We start from the raw sequence: 27,963 nt of genomic DNA on the forward strand, positions 1-27,963 counted from the left end.
AATCTTTTTTTTTTTTTTTGTAAATTGCATTTTGTTAATTGAAAAACAATTAAATTAATAATAGGGTTGTAAATGCAGCCGTTATAGAAGGATACATATTGTATATTTCTCAGAAGAAGAAAAAATCTATATTTTACAGGCCTGGCAAATGCGAATATAAACCTTTCTGTCTATGATACAAACAGAATCTGTTCAAAGGTGTGAAATGTTTAATTCGTTTAGGATTCTTTGTATGTAAATAGTAACATATAAGTTCCTGATAGTGATAGAGATAGAGAATGTACTTCGTGTTCTGAAATAATATGGCACACCTCTTTTTTACAGTCTGTGTGACACACTAAATGTATATACTGTGTCGTGTAGATTTAGAGCGCTGTAATGTCACATCCCAAACAGAAGGTGTCGCCAAACGCCTCTGTAGTTTCTCAATCCGCCTCAGGTCAGGGAAGAGCACCGTTTATCGCTCGTTCATACGTGAGCACACTTCAGCTTCTCGCGTTTTATTATTATTTACTTATTCTCGACATATATAAGAAGTCGTATGGTAAAATACGTAATTAAGGGGTAGATAAATCACTTCACTTTGCTTCGGTTGAGTAGAGGAAGCGTCTTTGCAGGGTTTATCAGAAGGTATGCGGTTCAGCTAACGTTAGCTCTCAAAGCTAACAGTTTCGTTTCCTCAATAAAGAGTTTCACTCGTTTATTATGTAAATAACTATTTGCTTTTCACATAGAGCCTTGTTTTATGCTTTAAAGGGATTTTCTTGTTTTTTCGTTTTGACTGAATAGAGAATGAATTGGTAATGTTTAGGTGCATGATTGATTAGATTAGCTGTAATTAATAGCTGGCCCTGTTGTTTATTTATTTATTCTGTCTGAGAATTTTACTGTATATGTTTTTAGTTTGGAGTTTACCATGCAGACATGCTTAATTTGATATGCAGATAAGTGTCTGAAATTCGGATCACTTTAAAATAAATATTAGTTTTGGTGTTATGTTATAGTGAATTAAATGGCACTGTCCTGTATATTGTGTTTTTACAGGGTTGTGTCCAGCATGGCGGATGGAGAGGGTTTTGTGGTGAGAGTCAGAGGTTTGCCGTGGTCCTGTTCTGTTGATGAAGTTCAGAGATTTTTCTCAGGTAAAAAAAAATCCTCTGCTTAAATCTTTTGCAATTAGGTTTTATTCCTTACCTGACTAATTCTAGCTAAATATCATCTCAGAGTGCAAAATTGCCAACAATGGGACAAGCATACACTTCACATACACACGGGAAGGGCGACCAAGTGGAGAAGCATTTGTAGAGTTCGAATCAGAAGAAGATCTTAAAATTGCGGTGAAGAGAGATCGTGAAACAATGGGCCACCGTTATGTAGAAGGTAGGCAGCTGCTTTTGCCTTAGGATCCTTAAAGGAATAATTCACCCAAAAATGAAAATTTGCTTAAAATGTATACACCCACACAGGCTGTCCTTGTAGTTGAGTCTGTTTCTTCATCAGAACAGATTTGGTGATTGCTGTGGATCCTTTGCAGTGAATGGGTGCCGTCAGAATGAGAGTCCAAACAGCTGATGAAAACATCACAATAATCCACATGAATCCAGTTCACAATTAATGTCTTGTGAATGGCACACATTCACTGCTGACAACAAGTGATTTAATACATTTCTCCAAATCTGATGAAGAATCTGAATGCTGATGAAGAAACAAACTCATCTACATCTTGGATGACCTAAGGGTTTTGGGAAATAATTTCTTTTTTGTTGGTGAACTACACTAAATATTTCAAGATAAAATACTGATCGATTCACATGTGCTTTCAGTATTCAAATCCAATAGTGTTGAGATGGACTGGGTTTTGAAGCACACTGGACCGAACTGCCCGGACACAGGAGGGGACGGCCTGGTTAGGCTTCGTGGTCTGCCATTTGGATGCAGCAAGGAGGAAATTGTCCAGTTTTTTGCAGGTATGTCCGATAGGAATTTAGAATGGCCCTTTTTACTCAAAATGAAACAATATGCCACCATTTATCTTAGGTTTATTTTAGTTCATCGGACCATCATTTGCACTTAAATGAACTTTGAACATTTAAATTAAAGAGCTCAGTTTCAGTCATATAATCTTTAAAATTAGGAATAGTTGAAATTTGCATTGAATCTTAAGAATTGGACCATCCAGAAGGACCAAGATGGGTCACTTTTTATCCAGCGTTGTCCGTTTATGTAATTGATTAATTTGTGCTTTCTTTTTTCTTCTAAATTAAACTGCCTCAGCCCTTTTTGTATTTTTATATACCTAAGATACAGGTGCACAACAATCTAGGTACATTTTGGGGCTTACCAAATAAACAAGAGATGGGTTGAGACAGAAGCTCAAGAGGCATTTGATTTAAGTGACCCTTCTTTTTCTTGCACAAAATTATCCGTAAATTGTGCCAGAAAAGGTTCAAATGTATTGTGGCCCCATTTGGAATGTTTATCTAGTACCATTGCTCATTTGACATAAAGAGAAACCCATAGAGTAATTTAAAGTCTTGTTAATGGGCTTGTGACTTAATTTGTCCCCCACTGGGGTTATCTGTCCTTGGGTTGAAGGGTTGGAAATCGTGCCAAATGGGATAACATTGCCGGTGGACTTCCAGGGGAGGAGTACGGGGGAGGCCTTCGTGCAGTTTGCTTCACAGGATATAGCCGAAAAGGCTCTAAAGAAACACAAGGAAAGAATAGGGCACAGGTGGGGATGGCTGGTTGGTTGCCTGGATACGTTGCTTTTCTTATGGTGTTCACCTCAATAAATCATCCACTGCAGAAATGGCAAGATATGACCACAGATGATTGACGGCAAACACAAAAAATACAAGGAAGATGAGGTCCAGAAGCCTTAAAGATTATGTATTATTAGTGCTGAGTGAACCATTGAGTTGCACTGTAGATTTAGGCCCCGTTTACACTAGTACTGGGACTGGCAACCGACTTCTTGTTTACACTTACGCGCATGCCAAGTGTGCATGTATGGTCACATGATATGTGTTTTCGGTGATGTGTAGACGGAGATAGTTTCTGAAACGCCAGTGTGAGCGCAGATCGTTTTAATTCTATAACGCCGTTTAAAAACGGAAACTAGTGTAGACAGTTTAGTGAATTTTTACTCATTTATATGTGCATTCAAATCATTTTGGGTTGTAAAAGGCAGTTATATCAGTCAGATGTATTAAAGTTGCAGTAGAATTTCTGCAAAATTATTTGGCAAAAAGCATTCATGGTAAACTGTGTTTAGTGTAGCGATGTATGAAGCACAGTTCACAAAGAAGACACTTTCAAACAGCTTTCTGATGGTTTTAGTGGATTCATAAAAAGCATGAACCTTTTGCTAAATCTGCAAGGGGAAATCTTTTGTCCTCACATGAAATTCATGATCAAGTGGATTCCTATGAAATGAATGGGTCTCAACTATAATTGCACCTTAATCAACGTATTAAGTATGTATTTGGACTTGTTATATGTTTGACGAGTAATATTGTGAAATATTATTACAATTTAAAGAGATAGTTCACCAAATTAATTTAGAATTTTCTTCCTCACCACTTCATTCTCCAGTGTCACACAATTCTTGAAATATGGTGATTTTGCTGCTCAAGGAACACTTCTTTTTATTTGAGGTGTTTGACGTCAGCCCTTCCCTGTTACCGATAGGCTAGTCACACGTTCACTCAGCACTAAGTTTTATGCAATAGGGATCTCTCAGTTTTTCTACCATTTGAAGACTTCAGATCACGAGGACCCAGTTGAACAGGTAATACAAAGTTAACCCTAACAGTCTGAAGTGCTTTGCTAGCAGAGAACGAAAGCAGCATGTCAGTCCAATAAGACCCAGACCACAGTAACACATTGCCAGCTGCCTTCGGGTGACCATAAGAAAAGTTTTTTTGTAATTAAGGGTTGAATGAAACTCAATATTTAAGGGTTCTTTATTTTCTGTCTCTCTCTGTCTTTTTTTTTCTTTTTTTTTTTCGGAAATACTGTTATGTAAAGTCACTGAACGCAGAGGCTGACTCTTAATTAGTGTCATCCCAGACTCATTCTAACTAAGGGTGTTTGTTCATTAGACCCGTTTTCAGACAGCCCTTATTTATACTGCACGCAGGAAATGCTCTTGTCTGTTGCCGGTAGACCCTGGTGCCATTACTCTGCATTTATGTCCTTAGGTACATAGAGATCTTCAAGAGCAGCCGAGCGGAGGTGCGCACACATTATGAACCCCAGCGTAAGGTCATGGGCATGCAGAGACCGGGGCCCTACGACAGGCCTGGAGGCGGCCGCGGATACAACAGTATGGGCAGAGGAGTCTCCTTTGAGAGAACGAGACGTGGAGGCTACGGTGGAGGTGAAGTATTTTTGGTTGTTATTAACATTTCTACAAATACTGTTGATAGAGCTTAATAATATTCATTTTTGTGTACTGCTTTAATATATCTCACTATTGTTCAAAAGTTTGGGGTTAGTAAGATTTTTTCTAAAGTATTTTATTCTCACAAAGGCTGCATTTTTTTTTTCAATAATATGGTAAAACTGTTACATGATCTTTCTGAAATCATTTCTAATATGCTGATTTTCTGCTCAAGAAATATTATCTTGAAATGCTGTAAACATTGTTATGCTGCTTTATATTTTTGTGGAAGCTGAGATACTTTTTTTCAGGATTCTTTAATGATTTATATTCATTTAATAAAAATATAGTCTGTATATTAAATTATTATCTGTTACTTTGGATGAGGTACTGCCTTGCTGAAAAAAAGGTGTCAATTAAAAAAAATCTTGATGAGCCCAGATACATTTTTTGTGGATGTTTCATTTTACAGGGTTATGTGATTGATAGAAGGTTAAAGAACATTTGCTGTCACTTTTGATTTAATGCATCCTTACTAAATTTAAGTATCATTAGAATCATAAAAAAAATAAGAAAAAAGTACCACAAACTTTGGATGGTAGTTTGCATATAGATAGAAATGCAGACACTATGGCACTCGGTTAAAGTAGTTCCAAAATAATAGTTGCAGATTTAGACTGCTAATAGTTGTAGTTTCAAACCTTATGTGATTTCAAGGAACTTTCCTTGTAATAAACTGTTTTATGTCACTTTAGATAAGACCGTCTCTGATAAATGAAGAATAAGGGAATAGCTTTGCTATTTGAGATAAATCTTTGCATTTTGCCCTGTTTCTGCAGCTTCCTGTCAAGATGCTTGTGCACAGTTAAGTAAAACAGCTATAGGCTTATCAGGCAGAATATTTTTTTCTTAACCTGTACTTGCTCTTATTTGCTTCAAAGATGGCCGTTATGGGGACAGCAGCTCCTCCTTTCAGAGCACAACGGGACATTGTGTGCACATGAGAGGCCTTCCATACAGAGCCACTGAAACTGACATATACAATGTAAGTCCTTATACACACACACACACGTTTTTCAATTATCTGTTAATACAAAGTATTTATTTGATTACATATATGTTTGATTATATATGTGTCTTTCGCCATATTTTTTCGCTAGTTCTTCTCTCCACTGAACCCAGTGCGTGTTCACCTGGAGATCGGCCCTGATGGAAGAGTAACAGGTGAAGCGGATGTAGAATTTGCCACCCATGAGGACGCAGTGGCAGCCATGTCGAAGGACAAAGCCAATATGCGTAAGTGTTGGTAGAGGAAGTAAAACTGAAAGCTTTTTATTAAAGGGATAGTTAACCCAAAAATGAAAAGTCTGCAGTTTGTTTACCCACATCCTTTAACCTTTTAACTGTCACCCCCATTTTTGAACATAGACGTGAAAGTACACTATTCACGCTTAAATTGTTATAATTCATAAACGCTTTTGAATACAGACCAAAGGTTGGTCTCTTTTTAAAGAAGACAATCTGCAGATTATTGCAGAATTTTTAAAAAATGAAAGCATAAAAAAGTTATAGAAGTTTACATTTACTGTAAATACATTTATTATTTTATTTTTATTATATTTTATTTAAAATAAATATTTTATAAAATGTTTTAATCCAAAATTGTTATAAAAGTAAAGCCATATGTCTAAATAAGTTGTGTTCCAAATTTGTAGTTTTCATTTGCAAAATTGTAGGTTCATATGCAATTTTGTTTAGGCGTTATACCACAAAAAGCCACCGGGGGCCATTGAAACTCCATTGAATTTTTTGGATGCATTTTTCTGTCACAAATGTATCAATTTCTCCCTCAATATTATGTCTATGACAAAATAACCACCAAATATAGAATCTTGAGACTCAGACCTTTCCAACGATATGTATTTTGTCAAGATTATGAAAAGTTTTGATTCTAAAAGACCGTAATATAAATGGAATATGACCCCTCCCACTAAGGGGGAGGAGCATGCTAAAATATTTTAAAGTATGATTTCCATGGTAACGCAGTGTCCGATTTCAAAATGGTTTTCACAAGATGAATTTGGAGTATTTAAGCTTTCAAATGATTTATGATGATTACTAAAACATGTGATAGGGAAAAAGGAAGCGGAGTAGATTTTTTGTGACAAAGGTCAGAACTCCTGTTATGATGTATATGTTTTGAGGTGCACTCTCTTTATAAATTAATCTTTTACTGTTCCTTCATCATTTTTAACAACAAAACGTGGTCAAATATCTATTTAGGAGTCTTAGACCTTTCCAACGATATATAGTTTGTCATGATTAGATTAGGATATAATTGTAATATATTGAAGTAAATTTAGGCGTCCCGTATACGGGACGGTGACAGTTTTAAAATATCTTATTTTGTGTCAGAAGATAGTCTAGAAGAAATCTAGGTTTGGAACTACTTGAAATTGAGTAAATTATGAGATAAATAGTTTTTGAGTAAACGGTTTAAATTCAGTCCTATTAATGGGTCTTGAACGTCTGGATTCTTCTATTGAAGGAAACTGAACCCCTTAATTAATAAATGATGGATGATATTCTGGAGCCTAAAGCCCAAAGTATACTTTGTTTTTTGCGTTCCCTATTGTATGCAAACAGTCGAATGTGCAACCTTTCAAAATATTCTCCATTTGATTGTGAGAACGAACACAGGCGGTCGACACATGCACTATGGAAATGCATATCTTTGTCCGGCATGTTGTTTTTTTTCCCTAGAAGTTATGTTCGATAAAAATGTCTTTCCACTCTTTTACAAACCCTCTGACGCAAGCACTTGACAGCCACAGCTGTCTATTGTTGTTGCATTCTGATATTTTGTTGTTGTTCCGTTTCTTTAGTTTCTTATTCCACTGTAAAACAATGGCCTGGGGGCAGTGCTGCCACCTTGTGGAACAACTGATTACTGCAAAAGCAATCAGCGTACAAAGTACGGGCTGTTACAAAAATCACAGGGTGCCCATACTATTCTGATGATTAAAATTTGCATCACGCACTGTACACTGACCCTTGCGTGCACGTAAAAACTGAAGTATACTTTAGGCTTAACCGAGAGGTTTTTTTTTTTTAAGTTTATAAATCACAAACACCTTTTAAGAATCCACTTAGCATTTAAACCGGCAGACGACAAAACTGCAGCATATCCTTGTAATAAACCGAATGTTAACTTCTGTTGGAGTGGATGCTAAATACATTTTGTCATCGGTCTTTATCCTCATGCAGAACACCGTTATGTGGAGCTGTTCCTAAACTCCACGGCAGGGGGCGGAAGTGGAGGATATGGTGGCCAAATGATGGGCGGTATGGGTAAGACCCCGTCTTCACCTCTCCTTCAGACATTAGTAACTTCTACTGAGCAGCGCTCATAAATGCATAATTGTGGCTCTGCAGGAAACCAGTCGTCATACGGACACAGCAGCCAACAGATGGGCTCTGGCTACAGTGGAGGTTATGGTAACCAGAGTGGCATGGGGGGCTACAGTGACTACAGTGAGTGTCAGCTCTTCCGTAGCTCTGCTAGCCGGTTCCCTGCCAAATCCTATCGCCCTTGGACCCCTAGGGGTAGCTGTTTGTAATGCCTGATTAAAAAGCCTTTCGTGTTATCCTGTTGTAGCTGATCAGGTAAATACAATCACAATTAAACAGTACTTCCAATGCCAATAATACAATTTTAATAAAGTTTGTCTGGATTTTACATTGACTACTTACATAATATCTTTCTGTTGAATAAATGTGTACCTTTTAAATATCAATGTTCACATATTTAACAGAGAACAATTCAGTAAAGGTTGCATGTAAAATGCGTTGATTATGGTGATGGTTAGCTTACTAACCAAAAAACAGGCATTTGATAAATGACATCATCTGTGTCCCAATTCAGGGGCAAGTCTCTGAAGGCCAAACCAGATTTTGTTTAAATGGGATGGTCTCGCTAATGGTGGATTGCTGCTGTTGCACAAAAAGATGAAGTCTCTGAATTAGGATATCCAGAATTTGTACACAGTTATATATAAAGAAAAAAATTCTAATGTTTTTATTGATTGCATTGTGCTGGTTTATTGATGCATATTGCTGGTTAAGGCTTAGTATTTTAGGATTTATAATTGGGTTCCAAATAGACCATCCAGAAAGTTCTTCAAGCTGCTGGAATCTTTTAGGGGTCCAAGTGGGTTAGAATTTGACGCATCGCTCAAGGCTCTATCACATGACCTCCATCAAAGTCTCCCAATCATCAAACCAGCATTATCTCTGACACTGCATCGCATGCACTTTAAATTATGTAATGTTTACACCCAAAGTTTAAACGGTTTCACCTTTGACCCCATCTGACTATTTGAACTAAAGTGCAGGTATTGATTGCCAAACAGTTCACCTGATGTATTGTTACATGGCTTATGCCATTAACTAAAAACAAACTAAACGGGTGCATATATATATATATATATATATATATATATATATATATATATATATATATATATATATATATATATATATATAAAACATTTTTACCCAGTTATGTTAGTAAACAAAAGCAATAAGCAGTATCATAAGAGATATATCATTCATTAAAACATCGTTAGATAACTATGGTAGCTAACTATTTATTTATTTTTTAAATAGTACATTGTTAAATTACATTAAAATGAAAACTTGGCAGCTAGCTGAAATAAATCTTGTATTTCAAGTGACAAATGTTTTTGTAATGGTTGTAATGTTTGTAAAGTTAACTATAATAACCATGTAAATCACCCATCCATGACAAACCTGCATCACTTGTCATGTGACCAGGCCTTGAGAGTCGTAGTATATACGGTGATTCTTTGCGCACTGAGAACTCCCTGGTCCTAAAATGTGTATTTCTTTCTCCTGTCAGGTAATCAGGGCGGAATGGGGAGCAGTTACTATGGTGGAGGGAGCCGCGGGTCCATGGGAATGAACGGCCTCAACAGCTGCATGGGAGGAGGCTGGGGGATGTAGCCTTCAGGCCTTTCAGAGCTTTATAACCTTCATTTGAACAGTGTCCTCTTTCATTTGTTTGTTCTTTGTTCCTTGCTCCCTTCGAAGTTGTGTTTGGAGCTGTACACAACCTAACTTCTTTTTCCCTTTTGACATGGTTGAAAACAAATCCTGACTAGAGGTAGTAATTTATGTTAAAGAGAAACTTTATTTGCTGAAATGTGACACAGCCCATGTATCACACTGGAGAGGTGCCTGTAAATCTGTTATTACAGTAGAGTATTAAAGAGGTGATTTTTGTTTCCTCTAAGGGCCAACTTTCTCAAAGCCTTTCGTACAGCTTGATATCTTTGCACATGGAGGTCTAACTCTTATCAGTGATTGTAGCATCATATCTTAAACTTTTGGCTCCTGCAAAGGTGTTTTGCCTGTACTTAATGCTTACTCCAGGCTGATCGTTTAAAGAGTGTTTAAGTTTAGAAAAAAAAAAAAAAAAAAGATTTTTGTATAATTTTAAAGCATGGTGGGAAGTGGACAGGTTTCCTTTTAGATGCATGTTATTGTTTGCATTTGATTTTTTTTCCCATGCATTGTATCACCTGTGATTTCAGTGTAGTGGACAAATGTCCTCATGGCTTCACAGATGGATTAATACTTTGAGGCAGTGTTTATTAAACCGTACACACTTCTATAAAATCTTCGAAACTTCATTACAGCTTTATGAACAGAACAGGAGACAAAAGAGGGTACAACACAGGAAAATGTCATACAATGTAAAATACATTTTGTATTCAGAGAGCCTTAAGAATTTTATATTTTAAAAAAATGCTTTTGTTTTACTGGCATGAGCAAAAAGTTGGAGAAAATACAATCCATCTGCTCTTTAATCTTGCATACTATTAATGTGATCTTTCCTTTGGACAATGAAAAATCATTTACAGACTTGGGGCCTTATTCATGATCGTAACAGAACAAATGTGTTCATAAAACCATCGTTTTTCAATTCTGTTTATGTAAGAAGGGTTTTATGAATGATTTACACATTTTGTCGAACAATTTGCATATCTATTATCTTCATACGGGAACTGGTTCCAACTTTTGACCTTTGATATTGGTATGTTTTTTGTATGACATGCACGGGTTAAATATTTATAGCACAAGCACGTGCTCCCAAAAAAAAAAAAAAGTGATAATTAGTGAAAGATTACAATTCAGTAATTCCGTGTCTCCTTAAAAAATTTAATTGAACACACCAGAATTTAAAAAATCATTACAAAAATTAATTCTGTCCTATTTTGATAAGTATCGAAATATGTATCCTCTGAATCCACTCTTGGTGAACACGTGAAAGGCTTATATATGTTAGTGCTCTCCCTAAAATGGAGACTATCATTACAAATACAATCAAATTAAAGTTATTTTCTAATTATCCATGCGTCTTCCTGTCAAAAAAAAAAAAAAAAAACTCTTTGCATATGATTTTGCAGCGATCAAAAGATTTTAGTCAAATGGAAGCCAGTGGTGCCATGAGTAATTAATGCATAAGTGTTAAAAACAGAGATTGAGATTTTGATTAATACACTTGGCCTTGTAGTTTCTCGCACACACGGTCAGCAGAGATGTTGAATGCTGTCAGGAGCTGATGGAGCTTCTCTGGAGCAGGAGGGAATGGCAGACGTCACACACGCGGACAGGTCTGGGGTACGAGGGCAGAGCCAGCTCATTGCTGGAGCAGCTGTTGCAGTAGATGTCTCCACAGTTCCTGCAATGGTGCTTCAAGCAGAAAAAGCAAGAGTTGAGTACATGCCAAAGCCTGCCGTGTAGTGACCGAGAGTGGAGCATTACTCACCTTTCTCCGAGAGATTGAAAATTCTTTTTGGCACTGCTTGCACTGTGTAGCATCATTGTCTTTTAGCCAGGTATGACTCTTGAGAAGACAATTATCGAGAGAAAAAATAAATCAATTACAATTATCTGGATAACTGAACGTTACATAAATTATTGGGGTGAAAAAAATGAATACCTTTATTACAAGTGCTGGTCATATAATTAGAATATCATCAAAAAGTTTATTTCACTAATTCCATTCAAAAATGAAACTTGTATATCATATTCATTCATTACACACAGACTGATATATTTAAAATGTTTATTTCTTAAGTTTGATGATTATAACTGACAACTAAGGAAAATCCCAAATTTAGTATCTCAGAAAATTGTGAAAAGGTTAAATATTGAAGAGACCTGGTGCCACACTTTAATCAGCTAATTAACTCAAAACACCTGCAAAGGCCTTTAAATGGTCTCTCGGTCTAGTTCTGTAGGCTACACAATCACGGGGAAGACTGCTGACCTTACAGTTGTCCAAAAGACCACCATTGACACCTTGCACAAGGAGGGCAAGACACAAAAGGTCATTGCAAAAGAGACTGGCTCTTCACAGAGCTCTGTGTCCAAGCACATAAATAGAGAGGTGAAGGGAAGGAAAAGATGGTAGAAAAAAACGGTACAAGCAATAGGGATAACCGGACCCTGGAGAGGATTGTGAAATAAAACCCATTCAAAAATGTGGGGGAGATTCACAAAGAGTGGACTGCAGCTGGAGTCAGTGCTTCAAGAACCACTGCACAGACGTATGCAAGACATGTGTTTCAGCTGTCGCATTCCTTGTGTCAAGCCACTCTTGAACAACAGACAGCATCAGAAGCATCTCAAGACAAAATGGTATCCCTGTTCTTAATTGGCCAGCAAACTCGCCTGACCTTATCCCCACAGAAAATCTATGGGGTATTGAAGAGGAAGATGTGATATACCTGACCCAACAATGCAGAAGAGCTGAAGGCCACTATCAGAGCAACCTGGGCTCTCATAACACCTGAGCAGTGCCACAGACTGATCGACTCCATGCCATGCCGCATTGCTGCAGTAATTCAGGCAAAAGGAGCCCCAACTAAGTATTGAGTGCTGTACATGCTCATACTTTTCAGTTGGTCAAGATTTCTAAAAATCCTTTCTTTGTATTGGTCTTAAGTAATATTCTAATTTTCTGAGATACTGAATTTGTGAGTTTTCTTAGTTGTCAGTTATAATCATCAAAATTAAAAGAAATATGCGAAATATATCAGTCTGTGTGTAATCAATAAATATAATATAAAATTTTAACTTTTTGAATGGAGTTAGTGAAATAAACTTTTTGATGATATTCTAATTATATAACCAGCACCTGTAAGTAAGGATGCAATAAAATGATCAAAACCGACAGTAAAGATAATTTGACAAAAGTAAATCACATCAGTAAGTGTACAAGAAGTTACACAGCAAAAAAAAAAAAGAAGAATACGTGGAAAGCAATACAAATAAGTGATCATTAGCTTTGCTGTGCAAATGGACACAATAAAGGTAACCTCATGAAGCTCTTTTACCTTCAAGGCTTTGTTGACCTCTTTGAAGTCCTCCATCTTGAGTTTGGATCTGAAAGCAGGATTTTAGTTCAAGACATTTAGCACACTGCAAAGTTTTTCAGCTATAAAATTAACACTTTCAGCTGTAAAGCAGCTCTAAAATGACAGAAGCATCATTCAGCTGAAGTTGGTTCAGCGTTGACTGAATTCAGTTCAAAAAGACTGTCAGTGTTGCAGAGTTCATTAATTATGATACACAATCTGATTCAAGCAGCTCTACAGAAGACAACTGTGATTGTTCAGAAATACCAGAAAATATGAGTGGAGGTGTCTTACTGGCTGAGATGAAGGCCCATCTCCTGTAGACCCTGTTCCTGCTCCTCACACAGTTGCTGGAGCTGTTTCTTCTCCGTTCGAAGATCAAGAAGCTCCTGTGGAAACAAAGGTAAGAGTGTCATCATTTATTAACACCATAATACAAAACCTTCACTCTTGCTTTGATTTTCTGTTTTGTGGCTGAAGCAGCGGTGTATCTGACCGTCTGCAGGCCCTGCAGCTGCTGCAGTTGTGTGCGCAGCTCTGTGCTGTTGTCCTGTTCTCTCTGAAGCTCTCTCTGTAGCTTCTGACGCTGCTCCTTCTCTGTGCTGAGCTCGGACTCTAGGCCTGCCCTGAAAGGAGAACAGAAATAACACATGAATCGCAAAAAAAAATCTAAATCTAAATCTAAAGGGGTGAAATTATTGCCCCCTTTTTTCACCTCATCTTTTTTTACTTAATTATTTTTGAACTTACAGGTCAACAAAAAATACATCTTTAGAGAACAAAAACAATTGGGGGAATACATAAACTACTAAAAAATTAAATAAATGTATAATATAAAATGTATTTAAAAAAATGTTCTCTAATGCAGGATGAGATTTCTAAAGTGACTTTAAAAGTAAATGTAAATTCGAAACATACTTTACAGCTGGTTTAAATTTAAAGGGACAGTTCTCCCAAAAATCATAATTCTGTCATCATTTATGCCCTCTCCACTTGTTCCAAACCTGTATGGGTTTCTTTCTTTTGCTGAACACACAAGACAACTATGGAAGTCGACTGTATGGTTACCAACATTCATCAAAATATATATTTTTTTTGTGTGTTCATCAGCTGAAAGAAATCCATACAGGTTTGGAACAACTTAAGTGTGTGAGAGAAATGACAAAGTTTTTTTTATTTTTGGATGAACTATCCCTTCAAGGTATCTATGCATTTCAAGAAGCTTGATTTACACTACCGGAGTGTGTCGAGATCAGCGAGACGCTTCTGCAGAGCGTTCACTTTTCCTTTCATCTCCGATCTCAGCTCATTCTGGCTTTCATCCGTGTTCTTGCACACATTTTCTGAATTTTGAAGCCTAAGGAGCAAGCACTCATGTTTATCAGGTCTAGAAAAACAACATTCATATCATTTCATACATGTGGTTTCAAACCTGTATGACTTGTTTCACCTACATTCTTCCAAAGATCATAAAAAAAAAAAAACTAATTCATTAGGTTTGGAACAACATATGGGTGGCTAAATAATGAATTATCTTGAGTGAATTGTCCCGGCACCTCTGCTCTAATTCCTTCATGGCTGCTTCCATCTGAATCATCTTCTCTTCCAGCTCTTGCATGTCCTCCACTTTTTTCTGGGCCACTCGGTCAGACTCCTAACAGGTTAAATGACAAGAATTAAGTTTTGTCTGATTACAGCTAATCCTATTCCAGTAACTTTAAGTTTTTCAGTCAATAAGATGTAACACCTGTGCTTTATTGAACATCTGTAGGTTGAGATTCTTGACTTGGTCTAGTTGTTGTCGAAGCGCGCCCAGCGTGTCTTGTTTCTCATGGGTGTCCTTTTCCAGGAGTTTCATTGCAACTTCCATTTCCTGCTTCAGACTGATCTGCAGCTCCAGCTCCTTTTGCAGCTCCTGATTTGCCAAACTGTTTATTCAGATACTTTGACTGGCTCCATTATATATTATAAATTACATTAATGCATTAAAGGGATGAAAATTCTGTCATAATTTATGAAACCTCAAGTTTTCCCAAACCTTGTATGGGTTTCTGTCTTCTGTTGAACATACAAAATGATATTATAAAACAAATAGTTCCGGCCCTTGATTCTGATTGGTTGAGCTGTGTTCGAAGCTGTTGTAAATTACTCTATAAACACACACCTTTGTGTACTTCTGTATGTTGCTTGGCCACCACTTTGTTGGAACCACAGCTGTTTCTGAGGAACTACATTGTTTGGTGGAAGAATGAGGTTTTTATTTATATAATTACACTGATATAAATGCTCCGTTTTATTCTGTGAAACCTTACTACACATATGGAATAACTGTTTAAGCAACAAGCCCCATGAAGCCGTGGTTTACAGTGAATTTATAATACTGCCTAACAATGCTCCTTAACTGTTATAAATTCACTGTAAACCACAGCTTCTTGGGGCTTATTGCTTTATTTTGAATACTGACAATCGTATTTTTTTCCCCATACTATGAAAGTAACTGGGGAGCAGCAACTGTTTGGTTTCTCACATCCTTAAAAATATTTCAGGAAAAGAAACTACATGAGGGTGGGTATAATTTCTTTTTTTTTGGGGTGAACTATCCTTGACTTATTCTGACCCTGTATGCAATATACAATACAGACTCAAATTCCAACCGATTTTACATTTAGAGCTGAATTATTTTATTCTTACCTGCCGGATCCGTTTCTCCTCCTTGTATTGCTTCCAGACTACATTGTACATTTCATCCAAACCCTGCCGTGTCTGTCGATATGTTTCTAGCTCAACCTGGCTGTCATGTAGAGTCACCTAAACAACAATCCAAAGTGAGGCAAAGCAAGCAAACTTTCTTTTGGAAAGACAAAATATCATTTATTAGTAATAAACCAACAGACAGGCCTACATTTGGCCATTTTTAGGGTCTGGCATAAGTTGTTCCAAACTTTTTCTAGCGACTTTTCCAGTGAACAAATTATTTCACACTGATTGATTGCGTTCATAATATAACATTTCTATTGCAATTCTCACCTCCTCTTTCCTCTGACTGGATTGGAGAATATTAGCATTTTCTTGTTTAAGTTGTTCCTGCTCTTCGCGCAGAACATTGATTCTGTCTGTGGCTGCTGTAAGCTGAACAAAAGACATCAAATACATTTATTTTTCCATGTTAATCCTGTATTTAATAATGTGCACAATAATGACCAATAAAAGACAATATGCAAAATAGAAGGACATAATAAAGTAAATCAATCAATCTAATATTTCCACCTCCTCAATGAGTTTGCTGTTGGTCTTCTCCAGTGAGTCCATCTTGGCCTGAAGATCGGTCACTGTGCAGCTCAGATGCCGGTTCACTTCTTCTATGTAGTGCTTCTGGTCAAGAATGGCTGTCATTTTTGAATCACTGTTAGCAGTTAAAGAATTAGAAAGAGTCAAAATGACTAAACCAGCTCTTGCCATGTGATTAGTGATTTAATGCTAAATCTTTGCTAAGTGATCACACACTCACTCCTGTGTGTTCTCAGTTGTTTGTTGATCTTTTAGATACATTGAAAAGTCAATGACGCCCACCTGCAGCAACAAGAACGCAGTGTTTAGCATCAGTGTTAAAGAGCACATCTGATGACATGGTTTGGATGGCAATATGTTTCACCTGGGAATCCAGATCCTCTCCTTTCACACACAGATTGGCATCGATCACATTCAGACCCACCAGCATCCCTACAATCACAGCCCCCTCCTCCTCCATTAAGAGAGCCCCCGGGTCATAAAACTCCCTGAGACAGAAAAAAAACGCAGAACTGAATAGCACTACAATACTGTATTTTATATGACATAACACAAATTCTGTAGAAGGGTCTAAATATTAAAGATCATTGGAATTGAATTGTTCTTACCCAAGAAGGTCTCTTCTATTTATTAGCACTTTCATGTAGTCTGCAATTTTTTTCTGCATTAGAGCCAGATGAAGCCATGCTCGAGCTCGCCCGAGGCCTGTCCTGAAACAACACAGAATCTCATGAGTGTAAATATATAATCACGCTCACCTATTCCACTGTTTCAGACAGGATATTATATTCAAGACAAACGCCTGTGATGGGAACCTACTTGATTCCAGGCATATCCCGCACACTGGTGGCAATGTCAGCTGACTCTGGGCACAGTTTCTCGATCAACTCCAGGGGAGCCCAGACAGACTTATTCTGACCAATGAAAGTCTTCTTCACTGCAAAGGAGGAGAGAGAGAAACATGCAGGATTTAAGCCATAACCTGTCAAGAATATCTATGTTTTACACTCCAGAAGTCAAAACAAATAAATGAGAAAGAAATCATATTTTCCTTCAAGTAATAAAGCCTTTAAGTTTTCATAACAATTAAACATTTCCCACCTGAAAAAAAAAATGTAAGTACCTCAAAACCCCGAAGCAGCGTTATTATTGTCGACTTAAATTAAAAAATATAAAACCATAAAACATACATTGAAATAAAATATTTAAAAATACATATTAAACGTATTGCATTTCAGCTAGTAACCAAGGGCACATTTCTCATTTTCACATTTCTAAAAAAAAAAAAAAAAAATAATAATAATAATAATATACACACACACATATATATATATATATATATATATACATATATATATATATATATATATATATATATATATATATATATATATACATATATATATATATATATATATATATATATATATATATATATATATATATATATATATATAAAATATTCATTAAAAACGAAAACAATACATCAATGCTTTGAAAAGAACACTGCTCTAAAGTATTTTTAAAAAATCATGTAAGGACATTTATGTCATTTTCTAAACGAATTACATTGCAGCATTTTATTTTTAGTGTACAATAAATATTTTTATATAATAAAAATGACTATTAAAATAACTATTAAAATAACTCCGACTGAAATGTGCAACATCCAAACTAAAAGTCAGACTATAAATATGCTTCATGTTCATAAATAAGTAAATAGCTAGATCATATATTGTGTACAAACAAATAACTAGATACATGTACATAAGTGTAAAATATTTATTTAAAAAAATACAGCATTTTTTTATTCTTCTCATTTGATTCTGATGGTGAAATGTGACCGGAGTATGTTTCTGTGAGAGTTAACCCTATGAATGCAGTCACATTTGGTAATTCTACATTCACTTTTAGGATTTATGGCCCATCTCACCTTTAAAGCCATGTTTAAGGCAATGCTCCAGAACCACAAAGAACTGCTGCAGAGGTGGATATTCAGAGTCCAGCGTGCGGCCGAGACTGAGGGAGGACTGGATCAGAACCTTAATGCTGAGCTTCATCATGCTGAGGAGGTTTGACCTCTCCACCACCATGGGATCCTTCACAGCTGGACAACACAGATGCATGAACACAAACACTTCCTGTGGCATCTGCAGGACTAATCAGCTCACGGTCGCTTAGTTTAACTGGTGAGTCAGTGTAATTAAATGCAAATGAAAAAACAATGACTTCAATATTACAGTAACTTAGAATAATAAATTAAGAGTCTAAAACTGAACATGAGGGGAAGTGGAAGTTCCTGCTGGAAAAAAATACAAGAGTCAGGAAGCAGGTGCATTTTCATTTCCTGTATACTGTAATGGTCTACAATACAATTATGTCACATATTGGAATCACACCACAAAAACATAACACTAGCTGCATTCAAATTCATAAATGACTTGTTACACTCGTTGATGCCTAATCAAAAAGGATAATGGCCCGATAAGAGTTGCAAGTAGCCTGTGTGATGCAATCAATTGGACCTGTACATTCTTTTGAATGGTACACTTCTAGATCTCTATTACAAGTCTGTACTGTTTGATGGAGCAGTGCTGCAGTCAGAAGATAAAATGAGTTTTTGTCTTTTACTAAACTACATCATGTTCATATATCATAGTATTTGGGCAGCTGACATGATATTTCCAGCAGTGTCAACAGTGTTCTCTAGGTTGGCATTTTATATTTTTGAGTATATATACTCTAATCCACAATTACATTTTTACTAGTGCAGTTTCATACTTCTCACCAAGAAAATATAAAAGCATTGATTATTTTCTTGTGATTTTCAAAACAGTAAGACACAAGGGAGAGCTGGGGGACCATGGAAAAGTAAAAAAAACAACAACAAAACAGAGTAAAACCGATAAATAAATAAAATAATCCAAAAAATATCATTACACTAAAATAAATGCAAATTTTGGATAAAATAAATAATTAATAAAAATAATTTGATTAAAAAAGGCATTTTGATTTAAAAAGTAACTATAATTCAAATAACCTACAGTATTATTGTTTAAAATGACATAATTAAAAGGTTGATTCAAATAAAGCGGAAATAATAAAAATAGAATAAATAAAATAGAATAAATAAAAATAATGTTAATAATACGCAGTACAATATATTAGGTAGAAAATGTGAAAAATACTTTAAACATAATATACTGCACATATGTTTTATTATTAATTTTTACTAAAACAAAACTGGGTATTTACATACAGATGCAGTAGCTGGCATCTAAAATATGACACTGCATGCGATATTTGTAGTTTCAGATTGTCTTTTCCCACAGGTTTATTTTAAGGGGTCATATGATGCTTTTTTTAAAGATCATTATTTTGTGTATTTGGTGTAATAGAATATTTTTTCAAATACTGTACATTATTGTAGGTCCTCTATGCACTGCCTCTCTCAAATTCTCTCATTTTCTACAAAGTCCCTCTTTCTGACAAGCATGGTCTGCTCTGATTGGCCAACTGGCCCAGTTCATTGTGATTGGCCAAACACCGTAAGCACTTGTCGGAAATATAAGGCCCCTTTCTATAATCACAAGCATCATCTTTCAAAATAAATGTAAAGACATGTCCTTAGTTTTACCATCAGTTCCAGCCTGAAAGAGGAACAGAGTCCCATGACATACAAGCTTCATCACTGTGTCTGTGTTTGCAGTACACAAGCCACAGACGGTTAAGACACCTGACTCCACTGTGTGACCATGCGTCTCTCTCTCCCTCTCCCTCTCTCTCTCTCTCTCTCTCTCTCTCACACACACACACAATGTGCAAAACTCTGCATTTAAACAGTCAATAGCAAATACTTAAACTAATAATAAAACATATTTACAGTAGCTGATTCAGAAGCCCCAGATTGTTGTAGCAAAATCAGAATTGCCTCCTCTCCTAGGTTCACGAAACAGTCATCCATTAAATGCGTTGCTGTTCTGTTGTAAGTAATCTTAAAGATTCCTAAATGCATCTACTTTCTGAAGGCCAAATAAAGTGCTTTTGCTTTCACCTAAATACACAGCATCTCCCTGACATGGCTGTTTCAACACTAACTGCGGTTACTGAAACCACACCTTCTTTCTTTGCGTGAACATTTGGGTGGCATTATGCAAATATTTCCACATAGTGATGTAGACATGGGGGTCGTGTTTGAACGAGACGTTTTATAGCTGCGTGGCACTCTTAACTTTAATAAAGAATATCTCTTGGGATTTGATACTTTAATCTTTGCAACTTTACAATCTTCTTTATGCACCAAGAGCTTGTTACACCCCAAAAATAAATGAAAAATTGAAATCGCATCATATGACGCCTTTAAGAAAAAATCAAGCTAAATATAAAATTAAATAAATCAAATATAGTAAACATACACACCTTCCCTTATTCATTTGTACCAATCTGAAAGTCAGATTTTCATATTGCCTTTAAACATGTTCAGAATCTTGACGCACCAATTTATGTAGTGTAAAAGTACTGCGCGCATGTGTATTTATATTCAATATTATGGCAATACTAGTTACTAGTCCCATTTCAAAAATAAGGTATTATCGTTGTACGTTATGATTTCTGTTATTGATTGCTTATCTAAAGCGCAGTCAGTTAACTTTCTTATTCATATATTTAAATATTAGAGAGCTGAACAGGTGTCATACCTGCCGTCTTCAGGGGGTGTGAGGTGTCAGAGGTGTGTTGTGATGTGTCTGATGCCTTTAACCCCGCGCTGTAGTGATTCACTCCACTGCTCAGCGTCTCCGTCGCCTTCCGAGCAAACGACAGAATCGGCGCTGACCAGGAGCTGTCTGCCCGTTTGTCCTTATGGACCTCGTCGGTATCGTTGGCGACATCATTTTGCCCAGGTTCCGTAGCCCCTGGTCGTTCTTCTTTTGCAGGAACGTCTTCGCATTCAACTTTGATGTTTGGATCCTCGTCCGCCATGTTTACTTGTCAAAACATGTGACTCGAGACCAGAGCAATCGGCTTTTGATCGCTCAGGGGAGACAAATCAATCAGCGATCGAGGTTTATTATTATTATTATTATTATTATTATTATTATTATTATTATTATTATTATTATTATTATTATTATTATTATTATTATTATCTAGACATCAATAAAAAATAGATTACTAAATACGTAGAAATTAGACGAATAGAACAGAAAGAAGGAATATATTGAACATAAATCAAATAAATCAAATACAAAATAAACCAACATTAATAAAAAAAAAAGTAAAACATATTCAAAATAGATTGAAAACTTACCCACATACGGACAGACATGTTTTAAACATTTTAAAGTTTAATAAATTATGTGTGCATATTGGTTGGACTGTCGAATGTATCCACTAGATGGCAGTAGCGAACGCCGCTTTGCTTTCTTCAAATGCTGCTCTGCTTTCTGCTCAGTGTGTTGTAAAATATCCAAATCTAGGGAAAGACTTGCAAAGTATTTTTAATGATTTTAAGACAACTTGAGTGTTAAAAAAAATAGATAGTTGTGATAGTTTACCAAAAATAAATCATTTATGAAAGAATGCAATCGTTGGTAATAATGTCAAGGATTAAAAATAATGAAGGATGATTGATTTGTTAGATCTTAAAAGGTTTTGACCCGTAACTTTCATAAAAATTTCATTATCAGAGCATTAGTGAATGTCTGTTTAAACACATTAACATATTTTGAAAGAACCATATTTTCAACATGGTTTACATAAATATTTTCCCTTAATGTGCTTATACTGATCCACTTGCATGGCTCTCATGCAAATGAAATTATAATGACATAATATTATGTTCCTTTTATTACTTCAACCTCGTGATCAAAACCATTTCAGTAGAGAATGCTGATTAGCAGATTTGTTGCGATGGATTTTCAAAGTGAGCCTTTATTTACTGCTGTTGAACGTGTAAAATTGTATCTATAATGCCAACTTTACTAATACCAGAATATACAATCTGTTATAAAATTTGTGAGAGTTTATGAAATATCTCATCTCCTGCTTTTTTATTGTTTACAAAGTAGGTCAGATGATCACAGGTGGGTGTATTTGTAGCACAGTAGGAGGGTTAAAACTTATGGGTGAAAAAAGAAGAAAGAGATGCAGACCAATAAAACAGCTAATAAAACATCATCAAAGGATTTTATCTTGATACACGATCTGTGACAGCTCTTATAGTGGGCGTGGCCACACTCATATTTAAGAGGCTGCGACTGGGACACGGCTGATTTTTAACCTTGACTCAAGAGAGACGCTCACGGTAACAAAGTTAGCCACGAAGTAACAGTCTACGGTGGCTTCAAAGGAATTAACACTGGTGGAAGGATTTTAATTTTGAAAGCTGAATCTATCGTCTTCATTACCAGAAGGGAAAATATGAAGTTTTTAACTGTTTTGCGTCTTTTCGTCTTTGCCATCGGTGAGTATAACTGACAGACCGAGGTTGCTTGTTGCTAAAGGGTGTCGCATTACAACCCCTTGCTAGTCATACAAGTGTAAAATGCTCAGTTTTTGGTAAAGAAACTTGGGAATTACTAATAAAATGAGGATAAATTCATAACATGACTTGTTTCATATTCAACTGATGCTTTTTTTTTTTTTTTTTACCGTGCAAAACATCTAACCTATTAATGGGTCAACAATGTCATTCAGTCATTCTGTTTTAAGAATATTCTAGGATAGATTTATTTTTGTCTCGTGCGTTCATTCGTTAGCTCAGTGTCTGTGCATGCAGGATTTTTGTAAATGAACCCCCTCAGCACCCACTATGGGTTTTAGGTAATGCACATAACCTATTATTAGTTTTAAAACATGCTTATTTGCATGTCAGTCTCTGGATCGTGAAATTAACTTGACTGTATTCTTTCTAGTTTAAAGGGAAACTATTAGTGGGCTCTATGCATTAATAACAAAAATAATACTCCAGCAAGTATATCATTTACATTGTAGTCAACAATCCACTGCATAACCTTAAACAATCAATCAAACTGACTAAGTTTTAATGTCTATTCACTGTTTTTCCATTCAGTGGCTGTCACATCAGTGAGCAGTGCGTCTATAGAGCGGTTCGAGAGCGAGAGGCCTTCACAGACCGCTGTGATTGATCTTCTGGAGGCACTGAGTGAGAAGAGATCTACTGTGGACAACAAGCAAGTGGACTATGAGGGGGAAGAGGAGTATTACTATGATGATGATGAAGAGGAGGATGAGTTTTCAGGGGATTACGCAGTGCCACTTGGTAATTAATTTAAACATGCGCATTTAGCAGATGCTATTATCTCAATAGAGGGCCATAAGCAGTTTGACACAGATTTTGTGATTTTCATTTATGCTGTAGTTTAAATTTTAGTATGAATAACTGTACATTTCTTCTTCTTCTCCCACCAAAACAGTTGCTTTTTCAAGCAAACCCAAAGACCCGAGTGCAGTGTTGAATGCGGAGAAACTTGAGGGCTCGAAGAGGAAGGGGCTCGGAAGGAAGAAGGCCAAAGGAAAGGGTAAAGGCAAGAAAAGGAATCCATGTCTAAAAAAGTACAAGGACTTTTGCATCCACGGAACCTGCCAGTATTTCAGGAACTTAAAGGGCCCCTCATGCATGTAAGCCCTTCCTTTAACCCATTTCTCCTGTCATTTTTGTCACTCTTTCATTGAAATGGTTATATTTATAAAACAGTTTAAGAAAAAAAAAAAATTTTGTTCCAGATGTGACAAGGGCTATTCTGGAGAGCGATGTCACCTTTTCATCCTGGAAGTAAAGCAGAATGAGGGAGCGTATAACCCCACTACAGCGCTTGCTGTGGTGGCCGTGGTTCTCTCTTCATTGTGTCTCACCATCATTGGACTTTTAATGGCACTCAGGTTTGTATTTAATCACCCCCACTAAATTTCTTTCATCAGATGTTTGCAGTCTACTATAATGTCAATCTTTGTATCATCTAGGTTTCACAAGCAAGGTGCATATGATGTGGAAAATGAGGAGAAAGTGAAACTGGGCGCAGCCCCACACCACTAAATGAGACGAGAGAGAGAGAGAACGGTGAGTGAGCTCATCCATTCATACACGCTGCGTAAAATCAACCAGCATGATTTGACTCGGTCGCCTGACATCTGCATTCTGGTTTTATTTCAGGGCAACCGTGTGGAAATTCTACCTCAAAATGAAGTGGCAAAGTTGAATGTCGTGCGGCGCAGCGGGCAGAGCGGGCTGGAGAGGAGGATAGAGTGACAGCATTTGTTTGGCAAGAGTCATGGCGCCTCTGTGAAGGGCCTGACTCACGAATGACTCGCTAAATGGTTCATAGGAGAGCTCAAAACCTGCCATGAACTGGAACTCTGACAAACAGACTCGGTCAGGAAGAGAAACCGAGCTGTTCGATACAGAATGAGAAGGAACTCTTCGGGGTTGGGAATGTAGTTTGAGTTTTAGAGGTTAGGCTTTTTCTAGTCCTGAAGAAGCTTGGCCTGAAATAAGTATTCTTACAAATAAGCATTTTTGTTCATGTCTTGTGCACTGTGTATTTAATCGTTGCTGCCTATGCTTTAATTTATTTATTTATGTATATATCTATATAAAACTATTAATATTTATTTGGATTTAGACCAACTTTGTCCAGACCTAATGCACTGGCAATGTATTTGAAAGTCTCTGTGTTGTATGTTGATGTAATATTTTATTTATTAAAAAAAAGCAGTAGTAATCCGTGTCTATTCAGTAAATGAGTACCGAACAATGGTAGACTGAAAATCAAAACCGTATATTATAATGGTATGTTTATTATTTTTTTTTTATGCATTTAATTAAGATAATATTTGCAATGATTATTTTTTTGTATTTTGATGTACAGGACTGTGTTAGAATGTGTATTTCAGCAAACTTTATGAAAAGTCATATTTCAAAGAATTTTTTTTTTGGCCAGTAAAATGCGTACACTGTTACTGAACAGTGTTCCCAATAAGAAATGTGAATTATTATTTCGTTTTCTGTTTATTTAATTTCAGCATCCTGCTATATAAGACTCCGTAGTGGTTTTCTCATTGTATGTATGGAGTATTAAAAAAAATGCTCCGACAATAAATTAAGGCAAAAAATAAAACCTCTTTATATAAAAGACCACGTTATTGTAATTTCATTAAAGAATTGGATGCTCATTATTTTCCCAAGGAGGAAGATTCCAGTGTGATGCAATGAGTCATTTCCTCATGAGAGCAGTTAGGACCGGTTTCCCATTTTGAAGATATTTTTGAAAACTAGAATACTGTAATGTCTACATTTTGGTATAAAAAGACAATTTTGTCTAGTCTGTCTCCTGCTCTCAATTCCAAAAATGTCTTTCATGTGACATGCACCTGTATCCTGAGCATGTGATCTGCATTGTGGCTATTTGACAATAAACACTCTTTCACAAACACACCCATCACATGCAACTTCTCACCTTGCATTATCTGTTTGCATCATCGTGAAATTGCACTTCCTTGACAGAAAATTGCAATACTTGTTGGACAAGCATTTTATACTCAACTGTAATTACTTCTGATCAATAAAAACTGGATCCGGGATGGATTTAAAAGATTTAAAATTCTGATTCTGATTTAAAAGAGGAAACCACACCACAGAGCTCATTTCCTTTTGCATGTTTGAAGTTGGTTTCAGATCCTTTTGTTGGTTTTTTTAACCTCTGACCCTCACTGTTTTAAACCAGCGTTTAAACATTTGTGGCAAACCACCTCCGCAAAATGCATTAACAAGCTCAGCTTGTTCCACAGAGTGCCTGTCTGCTTGAATGAATGACTCACGCTGTTTGTTTGTAAAGCTCCTGTTGGGTGACATCATTCATACAGGGGCTTCGGAAGAAGTGTCCCACTGCTGATAAACAAAATAAATAATAAAAGTTCACTCAGCTTTGGGGTAATTGGATATGGTGGGGTCAGCTGACCGATCTGGCAGGGGATTTCGGTTGTTCAACACACGCTGGGTGGTCGACAGCCCTCTTTTAGGGATGACATCATTCTCGTGTTTTATGAGCTATCCAATCTAGCTCTGCCACATCTTTACATATGGGTTTGGGTCACACCCTGGCAGTATGTTGAGCTTACATTTCATAATCTAGGAAGGTTATGATGACATACCAGAGCAGAAATGCCCCTCAACTAAGTCCAGTTTCTCCTAAGCTTCTTTACAAGAAAATACTGTCAGTCTTGTTTCATTAGAATTAACTGTGAAACATACTAGTGATTTTTTTTTCTGAAATTATCACTGCTCTCAGATGAGGATAAAACTTCAGCTCATTTAACACTACAGTGTTGTGTAGAGCTGTTTTATAGCTAAATTGAATTTGTTTCATAACTGATGAATCTTGCAACATCAGCACTGTTTTGGGCGGTTTACACAGAGCACACTTTTGCTTTTAAAAAAGAGGAATGAAGAAAAGGCAATGCAATGCAATTTTCCATAGTTTTTCTACGCACACATGCACTAGATGCATTTAACCATTGCGGTCGCGTCTCACACATGATAGGGCATTCAAACAACACTGCCAAAGCCCCTTTAAGGCAAGTCATTTCACTCGGCAGCCATATTTGAAATCTCTTTGAATAGGGAAACTTCAAATTCTCATTATCATTTTATGATTAAATTTCCTATCTGAAATCACGTATGAAAACTGACAACAACTGTCTAATATATGTTGTTTCTTTTGCCCAAATAGCCTATTTTTTCATGCTAGACCAGCCAGCTCTCATGAGCAATCCAGAGATTGTCTTACTTTACTGTCTTATTTAATGTAGTATTTACTGTTGGAAAATGTGTAATGGCTAACTTGGATCACATGAGGCACCTTAGTCATAAAACGGCCTCTGGTCTCCTTCCTTGTGTACCACCAAAGCCACAGCATTAGCAATATCCATTACACTTTTATGGCTAAAGTTTGCAGGCTTGCCTCAGAAGCTGCTGTCACTTAGAAGCCATTTTGAAAACTGTATTTTGTCGACTTAAAGTTTTTTTTGGAAGGATATTTTGTCAACTGAACAATCGGTAGCCATGTTGTAACGCAACAGTTCAATCCATTTAATTCACTGCACTTCTTTTCCTCAAGCCTAATTTTTATTCCTGTCAAAAATTGAATATGAACTGAATCACCACCAAACTGGCATAATCTAAATAATAACCCTATTGTTTTCTGTAAAGGTGCTTATAGCTAATTTGCACTTGTTTAATAATTGATATACTTTACACAGCCATTGAATTGAAGTGAATTAGCAAAACTGACTTGAGCTGCTTTACAGTGGAATTTCAATTTATTTTATATTTGATGAATTTCGCATCACTGATTTTGTAACTTTCCTGTTTATTACTGTGAATCCGCTTTGAAACAGTCTGTATTGTATAAAGCAGTATATAAATAAAGGTGACTTGAAGTACACTCAGACATTTCTTGTAGTGGCTTTGCCTTTGAGACATCTCCACCGGTTGAGTAAGATGACTCAGTTGAGTAACATTTATTGTTTGCCAGTAAAAACGTGCCTTTTCTCAAAACCCATTTGTTGAGCAAGGTGTTTCCTGCTGTAACAATGGCTCATTTCCAATGTACAATGGAAGTGCGCACGCTGACAGTTGGGGATCTCATTAGGCCACCAGAATGTGTTGGGCTAAAGGTTCTTTATACATGTCTCCAGAAGGTGTTGTGTCTTAGGTGTCTGTTTTCACTCACTCACCTGTGTTGAGCAGGGTGTGCATGTGGTGTATTACTGACTATCTGGCAGCGCAGAAGAGCAGCTGCCGCAGAGTCGGACACACAGTCA

At 36.5% G+C, this 27,963-nt stretch overlaps 3 protein-coding genes across 5 annotated transcripts; 2 read left to right on the forward strand and 1 right to left on the reverse strand.

Annotated features, from left to right (window-relative positions):
• Positions 1 to 448: 448 nt before the first annotated feature.
• On the forward strand, positions 449 to 10,577 carry LOC113113722 (heterogeneous nuclear ribonucleoprotein H-like). 3 transcript variants are annotated; one of them, XM_026280153.1, is made up of 11 exons: positions 449 to 630; positions 1,045 to 1,142; positions 1,225 to 1,380; positions 1,824 to 1,967; positions 2,596 to 2,734; positions 4,206 to 4,384; positions 5,329 to 5,432; positions 5,548 to 5,683; positions 7,655 to 7,738; positions 7,823 to 7,921; positions 9,309 to 10,577. In XM_026280153.1, exons 2-11 carry the CDS (start codon positions 1,058 to 1,060, stop codon positions 9,410 to 9,412), a joined length of 1,230 nt encoding a protein of 409 aa, XP_026135938.1. In that variant the 5' UTR covers positions 449 to 630; positions 1,045 to 1,057; the 3' UTR covers positions 9,413 to 10,577. The 3 variants fall into 3 exon arrangements, with proteins under 3 accessions (XP_026135938.1, XP_026135939.1, XP_026135940.1); XM_026280154.1 differs by having other exon boundaries at positions 450 to 630; positions 7,823 to 8,053; XM_026280155.1 differs by having other exon boundaries at positions 450 to 630; positions 9,305 to 10,577.
• On the reverse strand, positions 10,044 to 21,102 carry LOC113113721 (RUN and FYVE domain-containing protein 1-like). Its single transcript, XM_026280152.1, has 17 exons — positions 20,820 to 21,102; positions 18,056 to 18,229; positions 16,942 to 17,059; positions 16,731 to 16,832; positions 16,487 to 16,610; positions 16,343 to 16,404; positions 16,102 to 16,237; positions 15,862 to 15,963; positions 15,526 to 15,642; positions 14,582 to 14,749; positions 14,391 to 14,488; positions 14,072 to 14,191; positions 13,331 to 13,460; positions 13,129 to 13,223; positions 12,814 to 12,862; positions 11,241 to 11,318; positions 10,044 to 11,164 (listed from the first exon to the last, which is right to left on the reverse strand). The coding sequence occupies exons 1-17, from the start codon at positions 21,100 to 21,102 to the stop codon at positions 11,024 to 11,026; spliced, it is 2,097 nt and encodes a 698-aa protein (XP_026135937.1). The 3' UTR covers positions 10,044 to 11,023.
• A 1,311-nt stretch (positions 21,103 to 22,413) lies between these two features.
• On the forward strand, positions 22,414 to 25,279 carry LOC113113723 (proheparin-binding EGF-like growth factor). Its single transcript, XM_026280156.1, has 6 exons — positions 22,414 to 22,585; positions 23,195 to 23,404; positions 23,559 to 23,763; positions 23,869 to 24,024; positions 24,106 to 24,202; positions 24,296 to 25,279. Exons 1-5 carry the CDS (start codon positions 22,543 to 22,545, stop codon positions 24,176 to 24,178), a joined length of 687 nt encoding a protein of 228 aa, XP_026135941.1. The 5' UTR covers positions 22,414 to 22,542; the 3' UTR covers positions 24,179 to 24,202; positions 24,296 to 25,279.
• The last annotated feature ends 2,684 nt before the right edge of the window (positions 25,280 to 27,963 follow it).

Source organism: Carassius auratus, chromosome 14 (assembly GCF_003368295.1).
Source record: "Carassius auratus strain Wakin chromosome 14, ASM336829v1, whole genome shotgun sequence".
Taxonomy (NCBI): domain Eukaryota; kingdom Metazoa; phylum Chordata; class Actinopteri; order Cypriniformes; family Cyprinidae; genus Carassius; species Carassius auratus.